Genomic DNA, 18470 nt, shown 5'->3' on the forward strand with positions numbered 1-18470 from the left:
TTGATGGTTTTAATAGGTACGAATGACTTGCCAGAAGACAAAGAGCACGTCAGAATGGATATCAAGAGGCTGCTTAGACAGATAAAAGAGAATAGTGTGACAGGAAGGGTAGTAAGCGTGTTTCCTAGGTATGATTGTGGTGCGATGAGGTGGAGAGCAAGGATTATGAATGGTATGTTGGCTGAAATGTGTGAGGAGAGGGGAGTACAATTTGTTAATGTGTGGAATGAGTTTGAAGGATGAAGTGAACTGTATGGGAGCAATGGACTACATTTGAGTAGTTATGGTGTGAGTCACATGGAGTGACTATTGCTGGAATGTAGAGAGGTGAGTATAGAGAATGAATCAAGTCAAGTGGGAAGTGATGTGGAAGAGCAGGAGCGTACGACAGGAGAGATTGAAGAGGTGGTTATGAATGAGGAAGTAAGTGGCATGAGTATGGAAAATGAGAGAATGGGTGTGCAAGATGAACAGAGAAAAAACGCAGAGGCTCAGGGTGGACAGCTGCACACAGTGTGAGAAAGGAGGATGTGAGAGAGCATGTGTAGACAGGAAAGGAATGGGATGACCTGAGATCAAGAGGAAACAGTTAGAATTGACTCTGTAAGAAGGCGAAATGTCCCCAGTCAAGCATGGAGAGATCATATTGAATGAGTGTTATCAGTGGAACTAGCTGTAGATCCAGAAATGAGCTGTTGTGTTTATATACAAATACTAGAACTGTAAGAAACAAGGCAGATGAAATGGTTGCACTAATTGAGCCTGCTCACCCAAAAATTGTTGGAATAAGTGAGACATGGTTAGATGAGGATGACATCCTGACAGGAATAGAGATGGAAGGATATGATGTGTTTCGTGAGAATAGAAGGGGAAAAAAGGGAGTGCTATTGATGATAGAGAAAGAGTTATGTCCGTACAAAGTAGAGATGCAAGAGGGAAATAGTGTCAGTGGTTTTGAGGCAGTACGGTGTGAGATAGAGGTGAATGGAATGAAATACTTGGTTGGATGTTGTTATAGACCAGGAAATGTGGATGGTAGTGACTATGAAATGTATAATCAAATTAGCCAAGTAAATAAGAAAAGAGTGATCATTATGGGCAATTTGAATTATGGCAATATAGACTGGAATGATGAGATAGCAACTGGAAGTAAAGAAAATGAGTTTCTTGAATCTCAGTTAGTAATCTACTTACATGATATTGGTGTGAGTTTTTGAGGGATAACTACCTGAGGCAGTATGTAACAGAGGGAACATGAGGATTGAGAGTCTTTGATTTGGTCATTTCATCAGAGGATGTAATTATAAATGAAGTGTCAAATCACCCACCAATTGGTGAGAGTGACCATGAGGTAATTACCTGGGTGGTTGCCAGCAGTGTGAGGACCTTTGTAAGAAAAGGGTATATGTGGAACTACAAGGAGGAGGTAATTATGAAGAGCCCAGGAGACAGCCTGCAGGTGTAGCATGGAATGAGGGGTTATATGGAAAAGAGATCAAATGTAGCTTGGGGATTTTCAAAAACTATCTAGTAGATGTAATGTCTAAATGTATTCCAAGGGTGAGAAGGTTAAATAAGGTAGGTGTGAAATGGATGAATAAAGAGATTAAGCATGCGATACAGAGAAAAAAGGGCATTATGGAGGCAGCATAAGAGAAGTGGAAATAATCAATTCCATGAGGACTACAAAGACCAGGCAAGGTGGGTGACTTGGTTGGTGAGGGTAGCTAATGAGAGGTGTGAACAGCAGTTAGCTAATGAAGCCAAAAAGCATCCTAAGGAGTTCTTTCGATATGTTGCCAGCAAAAGAAAGAATGATTATGGAAGGATGACATTGATTGGAGAAAATGGTATAAAGACAGCTGTTGCAGAAGGTGTGGTGGAGATACTTAATGAGCTGTTCATAAAGGTCTTTCAATCTTGTGAATGTGACTTCATGGAGAGATTGAGAGCAGTTGATGATGGGGAAAGAGAGACTGACTATAAGTGAGCAAGAGGTATATGGGGAGTTGAGTAAACTAGATGTAAATAAGGCTGTGGGACTTGATAATATATCACCACATATTCTGAAGGAATGTGCCAGGGAGTTGATGCCAGCCTTGACATATTTTTTTAATATGAGTCTTGCACTGGGTCAAGTTCCTAAGGAGGGCAAGATTGTACCACTTCATAATGGAGGTGATAGAACTCAAGCATCAAACTATAGGCCTATCTGTGTGTCAGGTGTTGTAGCTAAATTTTTGGAGAAGCTTGTGAGAACTATGATTCAGAATTGGGTTGACAACAATGGTATTATCTTTCATGGATAGCATGGATTTACTAAAGGGAGGTTATGTTTTAGTAATCTACGTATTACAATAAAGTGACTGCTTCCTTGGACAGAGGAGAAGGATACACAGTAATATACTTAGATTATGCAGAGGCTTTTGATAGATTACCGCATGATAAGTTGATAGTCAAACTGGAGTGGATGGGGTTGGATATTAGATTGGTGCATTTGATTGGAGACTGGCTATCTGATAGGTATCAACAAGTTGTGTATGGGGGAGCGATATCCAGGAAAAGGAAAGTCATTAGTGGAGTGCCTCAGGGGTCTGTTTTAGGGCCATTGCTGTTTAACTTGTATATTAATGATATTGGTGAAGATTTGGATGGAGATATTCAGTTGTTTGCAGATGATGCAAAGTTGGCACGAACCATGAAGAACGGAGAAGATGTTGTGGCCTTACAAGAAGACTTGAATAAATTGAGTAATTGGGCACGGGAATGGGGATGTGAGTTCAATGTTGCAAAATTTAAGGTTTTAAAATTTGGAAAACAAAATTGGGATGCAGAATTTATGCTTGGTGAGGATATATTGTCAGAGGTGGAGGAAATAAGAGATCTGGGGGTGATAGTGGATAAGGATCTGAAATTTAGGGGGACACAGCCAAAATTGTGAAGACAACACAAAGGCTTCTGGGAATAATGTGGAGGACACTGATTTGTAGAAGTAGGGAGATTCTTGTTCCATTGTGTAAGGCTTTAATTAGGCTTCACATGGACTATTGTGTCCAGATTTGGTCACCTGGTTTTCAGAAGGATGGAGATATGTTGGAAAGGGTCCAAAGGCAACTGACTAAGGTAGTTTCTAACCTCTGGAATGTCGAGTATGAGAAAAGATTGAGAAGATGCAACTTGCAGAGTCTGGTGGACAGGAGGAAGAGGGAGAGATATGATAAAGACCTACAAGTTGGTGAGGGGTTGTTATAGGATTAATGCTGGAGAAGTTCTACAGAAAATAGTGGGAGACCGAGGAGAACCAGAGGTCATCCCTGGAAACTGTATAAAGAGGGTGTGAGTAGGAGAGTGAGAGGCAGGTTTTTTTCGTGCAGAGTTTTGAATGATTGGAATGCCTTACCTAAGAGTGTGATGTCTGCAGAGAATTTGAGTGTGTTTAAGGCACGGTATGATGAGCTGTGTGTATGATAAAAGGACCTCCTAGATGAGTCTTTGACTCCATGGGGGTCTTGGGTAATAATAATAATAATGACTCATTACACGTACCTTGTCCATGCTGTATTGAATAATTTAGGTGAAATAGTATCTCCTTGGATGCACACCTTTATTTCAAATGGACCTACCTTGTAGAGTGACTATATATATATTGTCTATAAAACCTAATTGTCCTGTACTTTTGTTCTTTTTTTTTTTTTTCTTATTACTCTTTTTCAATAAGAGATTCATGTTAGGTATATGTTCCAGTTTGGTATATCTTGCTCTTTTAGGCATTTAAAAGTTTATCTTTTTAGTGGTAGATGAATTCCATTACTTAATGTAAGACTGGCTTAATGAACGGTGGGATCCAGAAATAGATATAAAGACAAGGATTGAAGTTGCACAGCAGTCCTTCATGAAAATGAGAACACTATTCTTCAATAAAGACCTAAACATGGAAGTCAAATGCCGAATGCTGAAATGCTACGTGTGGTCTATTCTGCTCTATGGAGTTGAAACATGGAAATTGAAGGCGACAACCATCAAGAAAATCGAATCCTTTGAGATGTGGCTGTACAGAAGAATGCTAAAGATATCATGGACAGAAAAAATTACCAATGAAGATGTCTTAAAATCCATTGGCAAAGCTAAACATCTTGTACAAATAATCAAGAAACGAAAAACATCATATCTTGGTCACATCATGAGAATCAGCAAATACCAACTTCTACAAACTATTTTGATGGGAAGAATTGGTGGCAAAGGAACTAGAGGAAGAAAAAGAATATCATGGTTTGACAACATCAAGACGTGGACAGGAAAGAGCAGTGCACAACTGCTCAGATTAGCACAAGAGCGCAGTTTGTTCGCCAAGATGGTCGCTGACCTTCGATAGAAGATAGCACAGTAAGAAGAAGAATGTATGACTACCACCACATACTTATTGTAGGCCTGAAGTGACTTGAAAAAGTTCTGCTTAGTCTCCAGAGCAATGTTTCCAGATTATCTAATCCTAAGCCCATTCACAGTATACACTTTAACTACTGATATATTATAGGTTCACAAACCTGTCTTGTATGGAATTCATAAAAAAAAAAAAAGAGGTAAAAGAACACAGATATTCTTTTACGCCTTATAGTGTGATCCTTAACAAAAGCTTCTTTTTTTTTCTCTGCTTTTAGTGGTTTCGCCCACTAAAAGTGAAATTCCAGTCCTTCAGAATTTTTGAGAAATGACTCTCTCTTGTTGGAATAAAGTTGCTTAAGAAGAAGAATGGTGTTTCATAATGTACCAGAAAAAGACACCCTGTAATGAAAACAGTTTTTAATGTTTTAGCAAAGTATAGTTAACCAGACTTCCAGCAGCTGGTCAACATGTTTTGCATTTCCAGGTATTAGTAGTACTTCTAATATTATTGCAATTTAAAAGCATAACATCTATAGCTTTATATGTGGAATTTAAATGTGCATGATTCATCCTGCACACTCTCTCCACTGATATTCATCATCTATATGGATCACATTATGAAAGAAAGTGGCATTGAACCTGATATCAGAATTGACTATGTTAATCTTAGCTTTTTACTTTATGTAGATGATGTTATTCTCCTAAATAAATCCAATATCACTCTGTAGGATTCCTTAACTAAATGAAATAAGTGCTTTAACAAATTTGGCGAGCAATAAAAAACAAGGATTATGAAAACAGGAAGTGAAAATGAAAATATCTGCTGTATCTCAAATGGAGAACCTATAGAATAAGTAAAATATTTCAGGCACAATTTTCAGATATATGAAATTAAATTTTGTAATTGATAACAGCCAGCCAATATGATGGGGGACTCAGCTGAATAAATTCACATAGAATAATAAAGAAATGAGTCAAAGCACTGAACTTGAGAACTGGATTAGAAACAGTTGATCAAAAAACTAAAAACCACAGATATGACAGTTCTGAGAAAAATTAGAGGAGCAAACATGTGGCACAGTCTCCCAGAATCATGTTAAAAATGAATAAATTTAAGAAGGAACTTAATATTATTAACATTCGGGAATGTGTGAGCAGAACTAATCTAAGGCGGTCACTTTGGGAGAAGGAAGGTTGATGTTAGTGTGACAGAGTATGACCCAGAGGAAGCATTGATGTAGTTTGAAGTGCCTTAGAGACTGAAATTAACATCTTGACAGCATTGGAGTCAGTTCTGACCCTTGCTACATGGTAGGAATTTGACGATGATCGTAGGCTTTCAGTTTGACTGGACTACTTTCCTTGCATGGGAAGATAGCACTTTGGAAAAGGCCTGAGGATGATTCTCATCATTGGTAAGATGAATCTTTATATAGACTTTTTCATTTGTAGGTGAGTTAGCCTATCTCATGTAGAGGTAGCAGGTTCTCTCCCTCTCTCCTGGAAACTTGGGTTTTTCATATTACATATGGGTAAATTGGCCAGAGAACACACAATTTACAGGCAAAAAAAAAAAATACTACTACTGAGTAGTAATTGGTGTTATGCAGTGGCGCACTCAGGATTTAACCTTTGGGGGGGGGGAGTTGAGTAGACGTTTTGCAAATACGCACTACACGTCGCATACGACCTATAACTGAGCATCTGCAGTGATCGCTAATTCATAAGTAGCACACAATATAAATTTAAAAAAAATGAATTTTAATTAGGAAACGATTTTTGGAAATTTTTCTAGTGTTTTTTCCCTTTTCTTTGGGGGAGTGTCTTCCCCCCCCCCTCTGGGTGCGCCACTGGTGTTATGAGTAGATGATGAATAGTGGTGATGTGTGTGTAGATGGAGGACTGAATAGTATGAATGACAGGTTGTGTGGAATTGTGTGCTGTAACAAGTCCTGAGGTGTCATGTAATAATAATGATAAGTTATTAAACAGCTTTTTAAATTCCATTAAAAATATTCCTTTCGCTTTCATCATATCTATTACAGTTTGATCTCTTGGCTTTTTTTTATTTTTCATAACTTTCATTGCTTGTTCTATTTCAGACTTTTGGTATTTCTGAATACTTTCTTTTTTTTGTTCTTGTGGTTTCTATGTAATCAGGTTTTTAATATTGCTTGTAGTGTTGTTACAATTCTTAAAAATATTGGCTGGCCCTTTCTACTTAATCAGTCTCATGTGAATGTGGCCAGATATTTTCTCCCAAGAAGTGGGATTTTAATCTTTTTCCAATAGATTTTTTTGATTTTCTCTGATATGTTTTTATTTTTAATATATGCACTTTCTATAATGATTATGCTAAGATTTTTCAGAATATTATCCAGTTGTAGATGTCCATTTTCATCCATGTTATTTCTTTGTTAGTTTTTTGCAATTTCTTTCTGGTAATTTTTTGTTGACTAAAAATATTTATCTTTATATGTTTTGCTTTATCCTGTTTCATCTGGTTAATTGTGGTTGTTCTTTCCTGTATAACTATTTTATGATTACTTCCTATACCTGCTTGATGAATGAAAGATCTTTAAATATTCTTACATGAAATGATAAAATAATAGTTTACATTTTGTTTATCCATTTGAGCTTATTCATTTTGGTCTTTTCAGTTTGGTTTTGGCTTATAAAATATGTTTATAGTATATAGTATTCAGTTGTTTCCTTATCACGAAGTTCATCATATTTCCTCTTTCATTTCATTCTTCTATTCCATTTTTTTCCATATACTTTTCTTGTTCATTTTTATTTTTTTCGCAGTTATGCTTCAAAATTTTCTGTTTTTGTTATGTTGGCTATAAGATCTTGTATTGCTCTGTACACCATCATAGAATTTTTCAACTTCTTCACAACTGCTTGTTGGTGCATATATGGGTATGATTTTAATTGTTTTCCTTGATGTATGTTTGCACTATTATATATGCTATCCGAACTGATATCCTTATATATTTAGTAACTTTGTTTGCTGTGCTTTTGTTTAATAGGAAGAGAACTCCTCACTGTTTGACATAATTTAGTCCTCTTCAGATAAGCATTTCCCAATTTTAGTGTTACATTCTTCTGATTTTCTTTTTTCTGCACTGTGAATATGCCAATTCATTCTACTTATTTCATATTGCAATTCTTTAACGTTTTCATCACTGTTTTCACACTGTATGTAGGAATCATGATATTAGTTTTTTGCATTTATTTTTGTCATTTTGTTTCAATGTAACATGTCTGGTCTGATATCTCCATTTCTGTCCAGAGCTATAATCTCTGGGGAGTTTAAGGCTTGGATCCTGTCCCCTGCCTAACTTACTCAACACCTTAACTATTACTCCAGAAACACAGACTAGCCTGTAATCACTTTAAGCATTCTTTATATAGAAAACAATTTGCACATACTTAATAACAGTTCTCCCTAGGAGAACTGTTATTAATCTTTCTTGGTTACTATAGCAACAGATTTGATTTTGAGAAAGCAGCAGCATCAGTAAGGTTGGGTTGCTGTCTACCAAAGCAAATACCTATGAATTTCCAGACAATAAAGAACAAGAGCGGCCATTGGAAATACATATGTTTAGAAGAACCTTTTGATCGTACAAACACTGCATGTACTGTTTACGATGAAGCATCTTTCCAAAGGATCCTTGCAGTTTTTAGGTTTAGCTGGCTGGGTTTAAAAGAGAGTCAAGAACTAGAAACTATTTTTAGGGTTAATAATTAGCAGTGTGAACTTATTTAATAATTGACAGTTGCATATATTGGCTAACATATGCGACCTTTTCATAGTTAAAAAAAGAAAATAATAATAATAATATCTAATAAAAGCCAAGGTACCAATACTTAAATTTACAGATAGACATAGTGGTGTACAAGTCGATCTCAATACTAACAATGAAGTAGGTATCTGGAATACTCACTTTATAAAACCATGTTTTAAAACCACACCAAAGATACTTATAGCTCGATAGTTAGACACATCAGTTTTTACACCGCCCTTGTACAATGGACCTATCATACCTTCCTCCCATTTACTGTGCATATGTTTAACATTTTGGTGTCACATTAAGAACCATCCGTAGTAAATGTTGTCAAGTATTTTGATAAATTTATGTGGCTATTTTTGAACAGTTCTTTCACCTGAAACCTAATAAAAAACAAAATAAAGATAAAGAATGCTGGATGTACAGTTTAATATAAAAAAATTGCCAGGTACCTTAATATTATTTCAGTGACTATCGTTTGCAGAAGACGAAGTTGTGAATGTGAACTGTTCTGAATTTCTAGAACACACAGTCAGTTTCCTGACTTAATGTTTTAGTTAATAAATGCTATAATCTGTGTGCTATATTATAAATGCTATAATAAGTTATTTTATCAAATGGTTGGTGAATAGATTTGCATGAAACAGCACGATGTTAGATATTTAATTACAACTAGTAAATAAGATTGGTGCAATTTTTTTGCAATAAAAATTATTTTAGTAGTACTGTAAATAAAATTTTTAGTTTATTATAAACTAGATGTATAGCATGTTAATCACTTTTCTCTGTTTCCCACCCCCCTTTAGATTCCGTCAGACATTTTTAAATTTAGGTGGTGGATGTCATTCTTCTGAAGCATTTAGAAGATTCAGGGGTCGAGATCCCACACCTGATGCTTTGTTAGAAATATATAATCTTAAAATGTGAAATGGTATACATCATTAAGTTAAAAAAGCATAAAATTGCCATTCAGACAGGTTTATAAAGGAAATCATGAATTGTAGATATTGTTGCAAATAAATGTGTTTTGTTAGACTTTATTTCACTGTTTTTCTTTAGTACTACTTAGTTCTAATATGCTAAATAGCACTACTCTCATAAACTAAAACATTTTCCCTTATTTGAAATATTTGCCTTCCATATTTTTATGTATACAGTATAATATTTGATTAATAAGTATGATTTCTAACCACGAAATTTTTATTTTTTTTATTCTAACAGTGTAACATCAACTTCATAATGCTCCCCTTTGGTATAAATGAACTAGTTGCAGATCTGGAAATATTTGCAAAAATATTTTGGAAATCATTCTTGCTGTACTCCTTTCTAGCTGTTGCAGAATGTGTGGTGGAGATACTTAATGAGCAATTCATAAAGGTCTTTCAATCATGTGAATATGACTTCATGGAGAGAGATTGAGAGCAGTAGATGATGGGGAGGAGAGACTGACCGTAAGTGAGCAAGAGGTGTATGGGGAGTTGAGTAAACTAGATGTTAATAAGGCTGTGGGACTTGATAATATATCTCCACGCATTCTGAAGGAATGTGCCAGGGAGTTGACACCTGTCTTGACATATTTTTTTAATACAAGTCTTGCACTGGGTCAAGTTTCTAAGGAGTGGAAGGAGGGCAAGATTGTGCCACTTCATAAAGGAGGTGATCGAACTCAAGCGTCAAACTATAGGCCTATCTGTGTGTCAGGTGTTATGGTTAAGTTGTTGGAGAAGCTTGTGAGAACTAGGATCCAGAGTTGGGTTGACAACAATGGTATTATCTTTGATGGACAGCATGGATTTACTAAAGGGAGGTCATGTTTTAGTAATCTACTTACTTATTACAATAAAGTGACTGCTTCCTTGGACAGAGGAGAAAGATGCACAGTAATATACTTAGATTTTGCAAAGGCTTTTGATAGAGTATCTCATGATAAATTGATAGTCAAACTAGAGCAGATGGGGTTGGATATTAGATTCGTGCATTGGATTGGAGACTGGCTATCATATAGGTATCAACAAATTGTGTATGGGGAAGCGATATCCAGGAAAAGGAAAGTCACTAGTGGAGTGCCTCAGGGGTCTGTTTTGGGGCCATTACTGTTTAACTTGTATATTAACAATATAGGTGAAGATTTGGATGGAGATTCAGTTGTTTGCAGATGATGCAAAGTTGGGATGAACCATGAAGAGTAGTGAAGATGTTGTGGCCTTACAAGAAGACTTGAATAAATTGAATAATTGGGCACGGGAATGGGGATGTGAGTTCAATGTTGCAAAATGTAAGGTTTTAAAATTTGGAAAACAAGATGGGATGCAGAATTTATGCTCAGTGAGGGTATATTGTTGGAGGTGGAAGAAATAAGAGATCTTGGGGGTGATAGTGCATAAGGATCTGAAATTTAGGGGACACAGCCAAAATTGTGAAGACAACACAAAGGCTTCTGGGAATGATGCGGAGGACATTGACTTGTAGAAGTAGGGAGATTCTTGTTCCGTTGTATAAGACTTTGATTAGGCCACACATTGGCTATTGTGCCTAGATTTGGTCATCTGATTTTCAGAAGGATGAGGAGATGTTGGAAAGGTTCCAAAGGCGATTGACTAAGGTAGTTTCTCCCTCTGGAATGTCGAGTATGAGGAAAGATTGAGAAGATGTAATTTGCAGTTGGTGAGGGGTTGTTATAGGATCAATGCTGGAGAAGTTCTACAGAAAATAGTGGGAGACCGAGGAGAACCAGAGGTCATCCCTGGAAACTGTATAAAGAGGGTGTGAGTAGGAGAGTGAGAGGCAGGTTTTTTTCATGCAGAGTTTTGAATGATTGGAATACCTTGCTTAAGAGTGTGGTGTCTGTAAGGAGTTTGAATGTGTTCAAGTCACAGTATGATGAGCTGTGTGTGTGTGATAAAAGGACCTCCCAAATGAGTCTTTGACTCCATGAGATCTTGTGATAATCATAATCATAATAATAATAATAATAATAATAATGTCTTCAACAGCTTCAAAATGTGCTTCTTTTTAGGAGTCTCTGCATAATAGGTCCCGTGAGTATAGAAGTTTTAACATTGAAATGTAATGAGTAATGAGAAAGTCCAGTTCCTTAACATGATAGGAAGAATGCAACAATGTTTTTATCCTAATAGCTTCACACAATCTACCTAACACAGTAATGTAAAATTGTCTAGTTGACTCTCCTTGAGGAAAAAGTACATAATATATAATGTTGAAAAATGTAACCATGATGATCTTCGCTTGATTTCACTTATCGTGCTTTTTTTTTTTTTTTTTTAGCAAATAGTGGAAACAGAATACTTGCAATGCAATTGTTTCAGTTTCATTTCCAGAATATATGTGTGCTTAAGGGTCAAAGCTGTATAACTGAGAGGAGACCTCCACATAGCCTTTAAAGGAATGCGGAGAACCGACCAGGGCTTCTGATCCAGTGTCCAATCCTCACCTTCTCATGGTCACCATGTTAGGTATCTACCTGGATACTGAACAAACAAGGATGGGCTGGCAATTTGGGATTTAGCTGACCAAATTTTATTCTTATTGGCTTAAACCAAAATACAACATGATGGTACAACTTGACAGAATTTCATGCTGGCTGGGGTGTTGCCCGGTTAAACAAGGCCCCCATTGTTTTTGCCAGGGAGCCAGGACAAACAGCAAAAGGTCAGCTACTGGAACAAATCTGAAATCACACCCCAACTCAACATCACCAGAGTTAAAGATCGGTACTGTCAACATAAGAAGCCCGAATGGCAAAGAAATGGAGCTAGCTGAGGAATTAGATAAGTATCTGATCGACATAATAGGGGTGACTGAAACAAAAAAGACAAAAACTGGTGAGATCTTTCTGAGCAATACATACAAAATGTTATACTCAGGCAATGACAATCAAAGAAAAGAAGGAGTAGCCATAGAATTTGGGAGTGGCGCTAGTGTCGTTGGTGAGCATGGCGGCCGTGTTGAATTGTGCTTGAAAATGTTTTTTTTAAATTAAAGTACAGTGTGCCTTTTTGTCTCAAATTGTGCTTCGGTTGGATACAAGTGTCCTTCAGTGGTGTAATTGTTTGGAATTCTGTTGTATGTATTGTGTTTTCGCTGCTGTTTGTTTCATTGCTTCAGCGACTAAAGATGGCTTCCAACAAGAAATGTGCGTCAGCAGCTCGCAGAACTTCTCTATGAAAGTCTGGCTCTGCGTTGGATTTTTCACAGTAGATGCGTTGCGGAAACTGTTATATGTATGCACCAAGGAATGCGAAGGATCTGTGGACTGTTTGGCTAAATGAGAAGAATGAAAACGTCGCCATATGTGAGAAGTGTCAGGATAGGCTGGAGTGATTAGGCATGGAAGCAGACGTCGGGACTGTAGCGGATGAACTTCGGCAGGAGTTCGGGAAAATGAAAAGTAACCTTTATCTTTTGCAAGAGGAATTGGAAGTGCTCGGTAAGGGGGGGTTCTGGAAATTAAATCAGAGTTAAATGGGTTGAATAGAGAAATTAGGACTATGGACATTACTCTAGCTGAAGTAACTAGAACAGGATTAAGTATGATAGAGTCTTTGGTGATTGATGAAGAAATAAATAGTATGGGAATGATTGGGAGTCAACAGAATGAAAGCACAAGAGGCCTGAAAGAAACGAGATGTTGTGAGAGTGAGGGAGTAAGTAAAAGAGCATTGAGTAATGAAACTGGGAGAGTCATGCTGAATAGCATAGAAAATGAGGCCGTGAGTGACTCTTGTTTGGACTTGAATGAAGTTACGAGTGGTAAAATGCTTTAGCAATAAAGAGAGGGCATGATGCAGAAAAGATGATGGTTATGGTGGGTATAAATGACCTGAGTGGTAGCATAAATCAGGTAGCAAAATATTTAAGAACATTGTTAGATATCGTGAAGAAGAAAAGTGTCAGTGGAGGATAGTGTGTGTGTGAGATGCCTCGTTTTGACAATTATGAATTAAGTAGACGAGCGATGATAATGAATGATATGATTGCAAGAATGTGCAAAAAAAGAGGTCTGGAATTTGTTCATGTTTGGAGTGTGTTTGAAGGAAAAAGACAGCTGTATGCAAGAGATGGGTTGCATCTGAACATGGAAGGTCATAAGCGATTGAAGAAGTTACTGTTTTCCGAACAAGTTGAAGTAATTGGGCAAGGAAACTAAAATTGAAAAGGTTGAGTGTAAGAGGGAGAAACTTAAGCAGTGATTGTATAATTGTTGATCCTTATTCATGGAATAAATTGCAGAATAGAGAGAATAAAAATGCAAGGGACTACTGAAATTAGTGACATGTATATCAATTCTAAAGCTGGTACAAGAACTTAAGGGAATCTGCAATTTTTGTATACAAATGCAAGAAGCATTCGAAAATAAGAGGGAAGAATTTTTGGCATTAGTCAGTGCAATCTCACCAAAAGTTGTAGGCATTAGTGAAACTTGGCTGTCAGCAGAAGATGTGGTCACTGGAATTGAATGTGATGGGTACAGTATTTTCAGGGAGGATAGAGAAGATAAAATGGGGGGGGGGGAGTACTGTTGATGATAGCTGATGAGTTCCAGCCAAAGAAAGTAGTATATCAAGATGACAGACATGTGAATGATAATACATTTGAGGCAGACTGGTGTGAAATAGTGACCAACACAACCAAATATACAGTTTGTTGCTGCTATAGGGCAGGGGGTATAGGGGGTGATATTGAATTCATGCATCAGCAAATTAGTGCAATGAGTGCAGGGTTAGTGATTATTATGGGGGATTTTAATTATGATGATATCAATTGGAAGGAGGAAATATTACATGGCAAAAAGGAAATAGAATTCATACATCTTCTACGAGATAATTACTTGAAACAGCACATAACTGAAGGGACTCATGGTGTGAGCGTGTTGGACCTGATCATTGGTTCCAGAGGATATATGCATAAGTAAGGTGTCGTTACCTCCAATTGGTGAAAGCGATCATGTGGTATTGATTGGGAGGTTGCAAAATTTGTGGATTTCTCTCTTAAGAAGGGGTATATACGAAACTACAAGTTACGCAATTATAACAAGCTTCGGAGTGAGCTCGCAGCAGTCCCATGGCAGAACATATTGCAGGGGAAAGATGTTAGCAGTGCATGCAATGAAATCACGGGTATCTGAGGAAGGCAATATCAAATTGTGTCCCCATGGTCAGGAAGACAAACAAGGTAGGCATTAGCTGGATGAGCAGTAGTATCAAGCTTGATCTGCAAAAAAAGAAAATGTTATGGAGAATTTACAAAGAGAAAGGTGATCAGTACACCCATGAGCAGTACAAGGCTCAAGCTAGGAAGGTTACCAGTATAGTAAGAAAAGCTAAATCAGATTATGAGAAGACCTTAGCCAAGGAGATCAAGAGTAATCCCAAAGACTTCTTCCACTATGTGACAAGTAAAAGGAAGAATGACTTCGGAAGGATAACCTTAGTGGTGCTGATGGTATCGAGGTGACCAATTCAGATGTAATAGTAGAGTTACTGAGTGATCACTTTTCAAAAGTCTATCACCCAAGTGTGAGAATATCTCTGTACCTGTAGCAATAACTAATGTGAGAATTGAAGTTAAGAAATCAAAAGTACTTAGTACATTGCAGAATTTAAATGCGAACACTGCTGTAGGTTTAGATGGAATATCAGCTCGGGTGTTGCATGAATGTGCAAAGGAATTGTCAACGCCTCTTACTTGGTTATTTAACTTAAGTTTGAATTCTGTATGGTCCCTAGGGAATGGAAGGAAGGCAGATTAGTTCCTTTGCATAAAGGTGGCTCCAAAACGGCAGTAGTTAATTACAGACCAATCGCAGTCTCAGGAGTAGTGGTAAAAGTATTGGAAAAGTTGGTTAAAGACAAAATTCAAGAATGGGTGGATCAGGATATGATACTCTATAGCAGTGTTTCTCAAAGTGTAGTACACGTACCCCCGGGGGCACGTGAAAGGCCGTTAGGGGGTATGTGTCAATTTTTGGCTATGCATAATTAAAGGATTCATTATATTTTTCAACAAACAGTGCAATTAGGTACAACTGGGATAAAACGGCACTAACTAATGAATCACATCCCCCCCCCCCCCAGCAGAAACTGCTCAAGCAAAACCATATGCTGCTGGTGGAACATATGGTTTTGCTTGATACCACCCCCGTCGTTAACATGTTAAAACTAAGAAATATATAGTGAATGTGTTTCAGATATTATGGAATTCGGTTGAAGGGAATTAGCATTTCAACTCAATTGTTGGAATGTTAATTTGTCTTTGGTTCACGCAATCTTTTGTTAATACCGCACTAATCATATGCAGTTCTTCCCTGCTCTGCGTATCTTAAGTCTTGTAAATTACTGATAATTTTTGCTTGAAATAATGGGAAAGAAGATGACGCTATTTGGGTAGATGACGTTGATGATGCACACAAAGAAACTGTTCTTGATGCCAAAAGTAGTGATAGCGAGTAGGAGCTTCTTGGTAAGTCGCACCATTTTCAGTTTTTTTCGGAAAAATTTTGTGTCTGAAAATTTCCGGACGTATCTCGCAACATGATTTTTCAGCTTTAATTTTGGGAAAAAAGTTAGAGCTATATTCGAGTAAATACAGTATTTTTTTTAGCTTTCAAATTCTTACGTATGGATCATTGGTTAAAGATTGGATTTATGAAACCCCCAAAACAGAACTATATAGCAAATACAAGTAGCTGTAAGCAACAAGAAAACGTTGGTAACATCACTCCTATCTCAGTATCTCCCATAATGCAAAACACATCTCCTTGCGGATATGTATAATGTTATGCATTAAGGGAAGGGCCACTACTCAGACTAGTTTCGACCTTTATTGAGGTCTCTTCAGTGGGAACGAGGCCCAAGTGGAGATACCAGGCAGAAGCATTAGCGAGGTCATCTCTACCTATAGGAGTTGCCAAACAGTGTGCCACCTTTTTATTAAATTACTCTGGATTTAGAGAAAGATGTTGAAAGTTTATTTTTCAACATCTTTTTTTTTGGTTAGACTATAATAAATTTAGTTTAATCCTTTATCCAAGTGTGAGCAAACAAAGTTTGTGCCTGAAAGTATCTTCAGGACTGGGGTACGGTGGTATAACACCAGGCAACTCATTGCAAAGGTGGAGCAAGCTAACATCACTCCTATCTCAGTAAAAGGATTAAACTAAATTTATTATATTATTAATGACTATGTTATTGTTGATAGTGATGTTTTCTCCCTAGTGCAGGACCCCAGAGTGTACAGAGGATTTGAAATTGGAAGTGATCACTATTTAGTCTTGAGCAGGATAAAATTGAATTTCATTTTGAAAAGAATAACATGTAAGAAAGTTTTAAAGTGAATAAAAGTTGAGCAGCTCTCAGATGCGAACTGTAGACTAAAATACACAAAGATTATTGAAGAAAAAAAAAAGAGTTTGAGAACAGGAACCAAACCTTGGAGATTCAGTTACAAGCCTTGAAGAAAACCCTGATTGATTCAGCCAGAGAGGCATGTGGTGAGGTTGTCTGCAAAGATAGAAAAATCAGAACTCCATGGTGGAAAGGAAGTTAAAGAGGCAGTGAAGGAAAAGAAAGCATATCAAAAGTTCCTGGCAAATAAGTCAGCTAGTGCTCTTAGAGAATACAGAGACAAATGTAAGAAAACTAAACACTGTGCAAAATTAGCTAAACAAAAGTCATCGGAAGACTTTGGTAAGAACATAGAAAATATCAAGAAGGTGGCAAGATATTCTGTAGGTTGTAGAAAAAGCTCAAGAATGGAGGAAAGAGCATTGTAAAAGGAATTAGAGATGATAAAGGTAATATAAAAACTGGAGAAAATGATATCCTTTAAGTATGGAGTAATTACTTTGAAAAATTGCTAAATGAAACAAACAGCTATAATACAGTGATAAAAAAACACTCAACAGGCATACAGTCAGGAATACATATCCATACTTGAAGTAGAAAAAACCATCAAAAGCCCGAAATGTGGAAGGGCTGCTGGTGTGGATGATATTCAACCAGAAATGCTCAAGTATGGAGGTGTAAAAGTCTTACAGTGGCTGCACTGCATAGTTCAGAAAGCCTGGACAGAGGGACTAATTCCAGATGATTGGAGTAGAGCTCTCATAGTACCCATATATAAAAAGGGAAATAAAACTGAATGTGAAAATTACAGAGGTATTTCCCTACTGAGTGTTCCTGGTAAGATTTATGCAAGTATACTTGAGAAACAGTTCAGAAGAATTGTGGAAGAAAAGCTTGGGGAAGAACAAGCTGGATTCAGGCCAAAGAGACTTCAGGATAAGATCTTCACTTAACAACAAATAGTTGAGAAATCATGTGAATATAACAAAGATCTGTATTTAAGTTTTGTAGATCTGGAAAAGGCATATGACAAGGTGCCAAGAGAGAAGTTATTCCAAACACTACAGTTATATGGTGTCAATTGGGCATTATATCAAGCAATACTTTGTCTTTATTTGAGTTTTGTGTTAGCAGTTAGAATTGAAGGAAGTACAGGAAGATGGTTTGATGTTAAATCTGGTGTCAGACAAGGATGTACATTGGCCTCCTCTGTTATTCATTATCTATATGGATCACATTATGAAGGTAAGAGGTATTAAACGTGATATTAAAATTGGAGATGTTAATGTCAGCTCTTTGCTTTATGTGGATGATGTTATACTACTAAATAAATCTGTACAAGTCTGCAAGATTCCATGACTAAATTGAATAACTGTTGTAATAGATATGGTATGAAGATCAGCAATAACAAGACAATGAAAATAAGCAGACGCATTGAAAATGTCAACTGCATTGTGAACGGAGAACCTGTGGAACAAGTAAAACATTTCAGCTATTTAGGCACGATTTTTAGTGAAGATGGTAAATATGGAAATAGACATCAGAATCAACAAAGCTGGCATGGTAGGAATTCAATTGAATAAATTCATATGGAATAAGAGAGAAATTAGTTGGAACACTAAATTAGCTGTATACAAGACAGTGTTCAAACCAGTTTTAACTTATGGATCTGAGAGCTGGGTCAGAAGTAAAACACTTGACCAAAGACTAGAGACAGCAGATATGAGAGTCCTGAGAAAGATGGGGCACGAGCAGATGGCATCATAATATTAGGAAATTTGCCTAATATCCTGTGATGGCATCACAGGATATTAGGAAAGAACTTGAACTTGTCAGCATCCAAGAATGTGTTAGCAGAGCTAATCTCAGGTAGTATTGTCACTTAAACAGAATGGGCCAAAACCCATTGATGGATTGATTTAAAACG

At 36.9% G+C, this 18470-nt stretch overlaps 1 protein-coding gene across 1 annotated transcript in view; it reads left to right on the plus strand.

The window, feature by feature from the left end:
* The window catches only part of LOC150103000 (uncharacterized), a 361006-nt gene extending 351786 nt beyond the window's left edge, over window positions 1–9220 (plus strand). The window contains exon 18 of the mRNA XM_090397703.1: window positions 8987–9220. Coding sequence (XP_090253829.1) covers window positions 8987–9107 — 121 coding nt within the window. The 3' untranslated portion in view covers window positions 9108–9220. The remainder of the gene's footprint in view (window positions 1–8986) is intronic.
* Window positions 9221–18470: the final 9250 nt, after the last annotated feature.

The sequence above is a fragment of the Typopeltis vanoorti genome, chromosome 9 (assembly GCF_054136105.1).
Source record: "Typopeltis vanoorti isolate ZY-2024b chromosome 9, IOZ_Tvanoo_1.0, whole genome shotgun sequence".
NCBI lineage: Eukaryota > Metazoa > Arthropoda > Arachnida > Uropygi > Thelyphonidae > Typopeltis > Typopeltis vanoorti.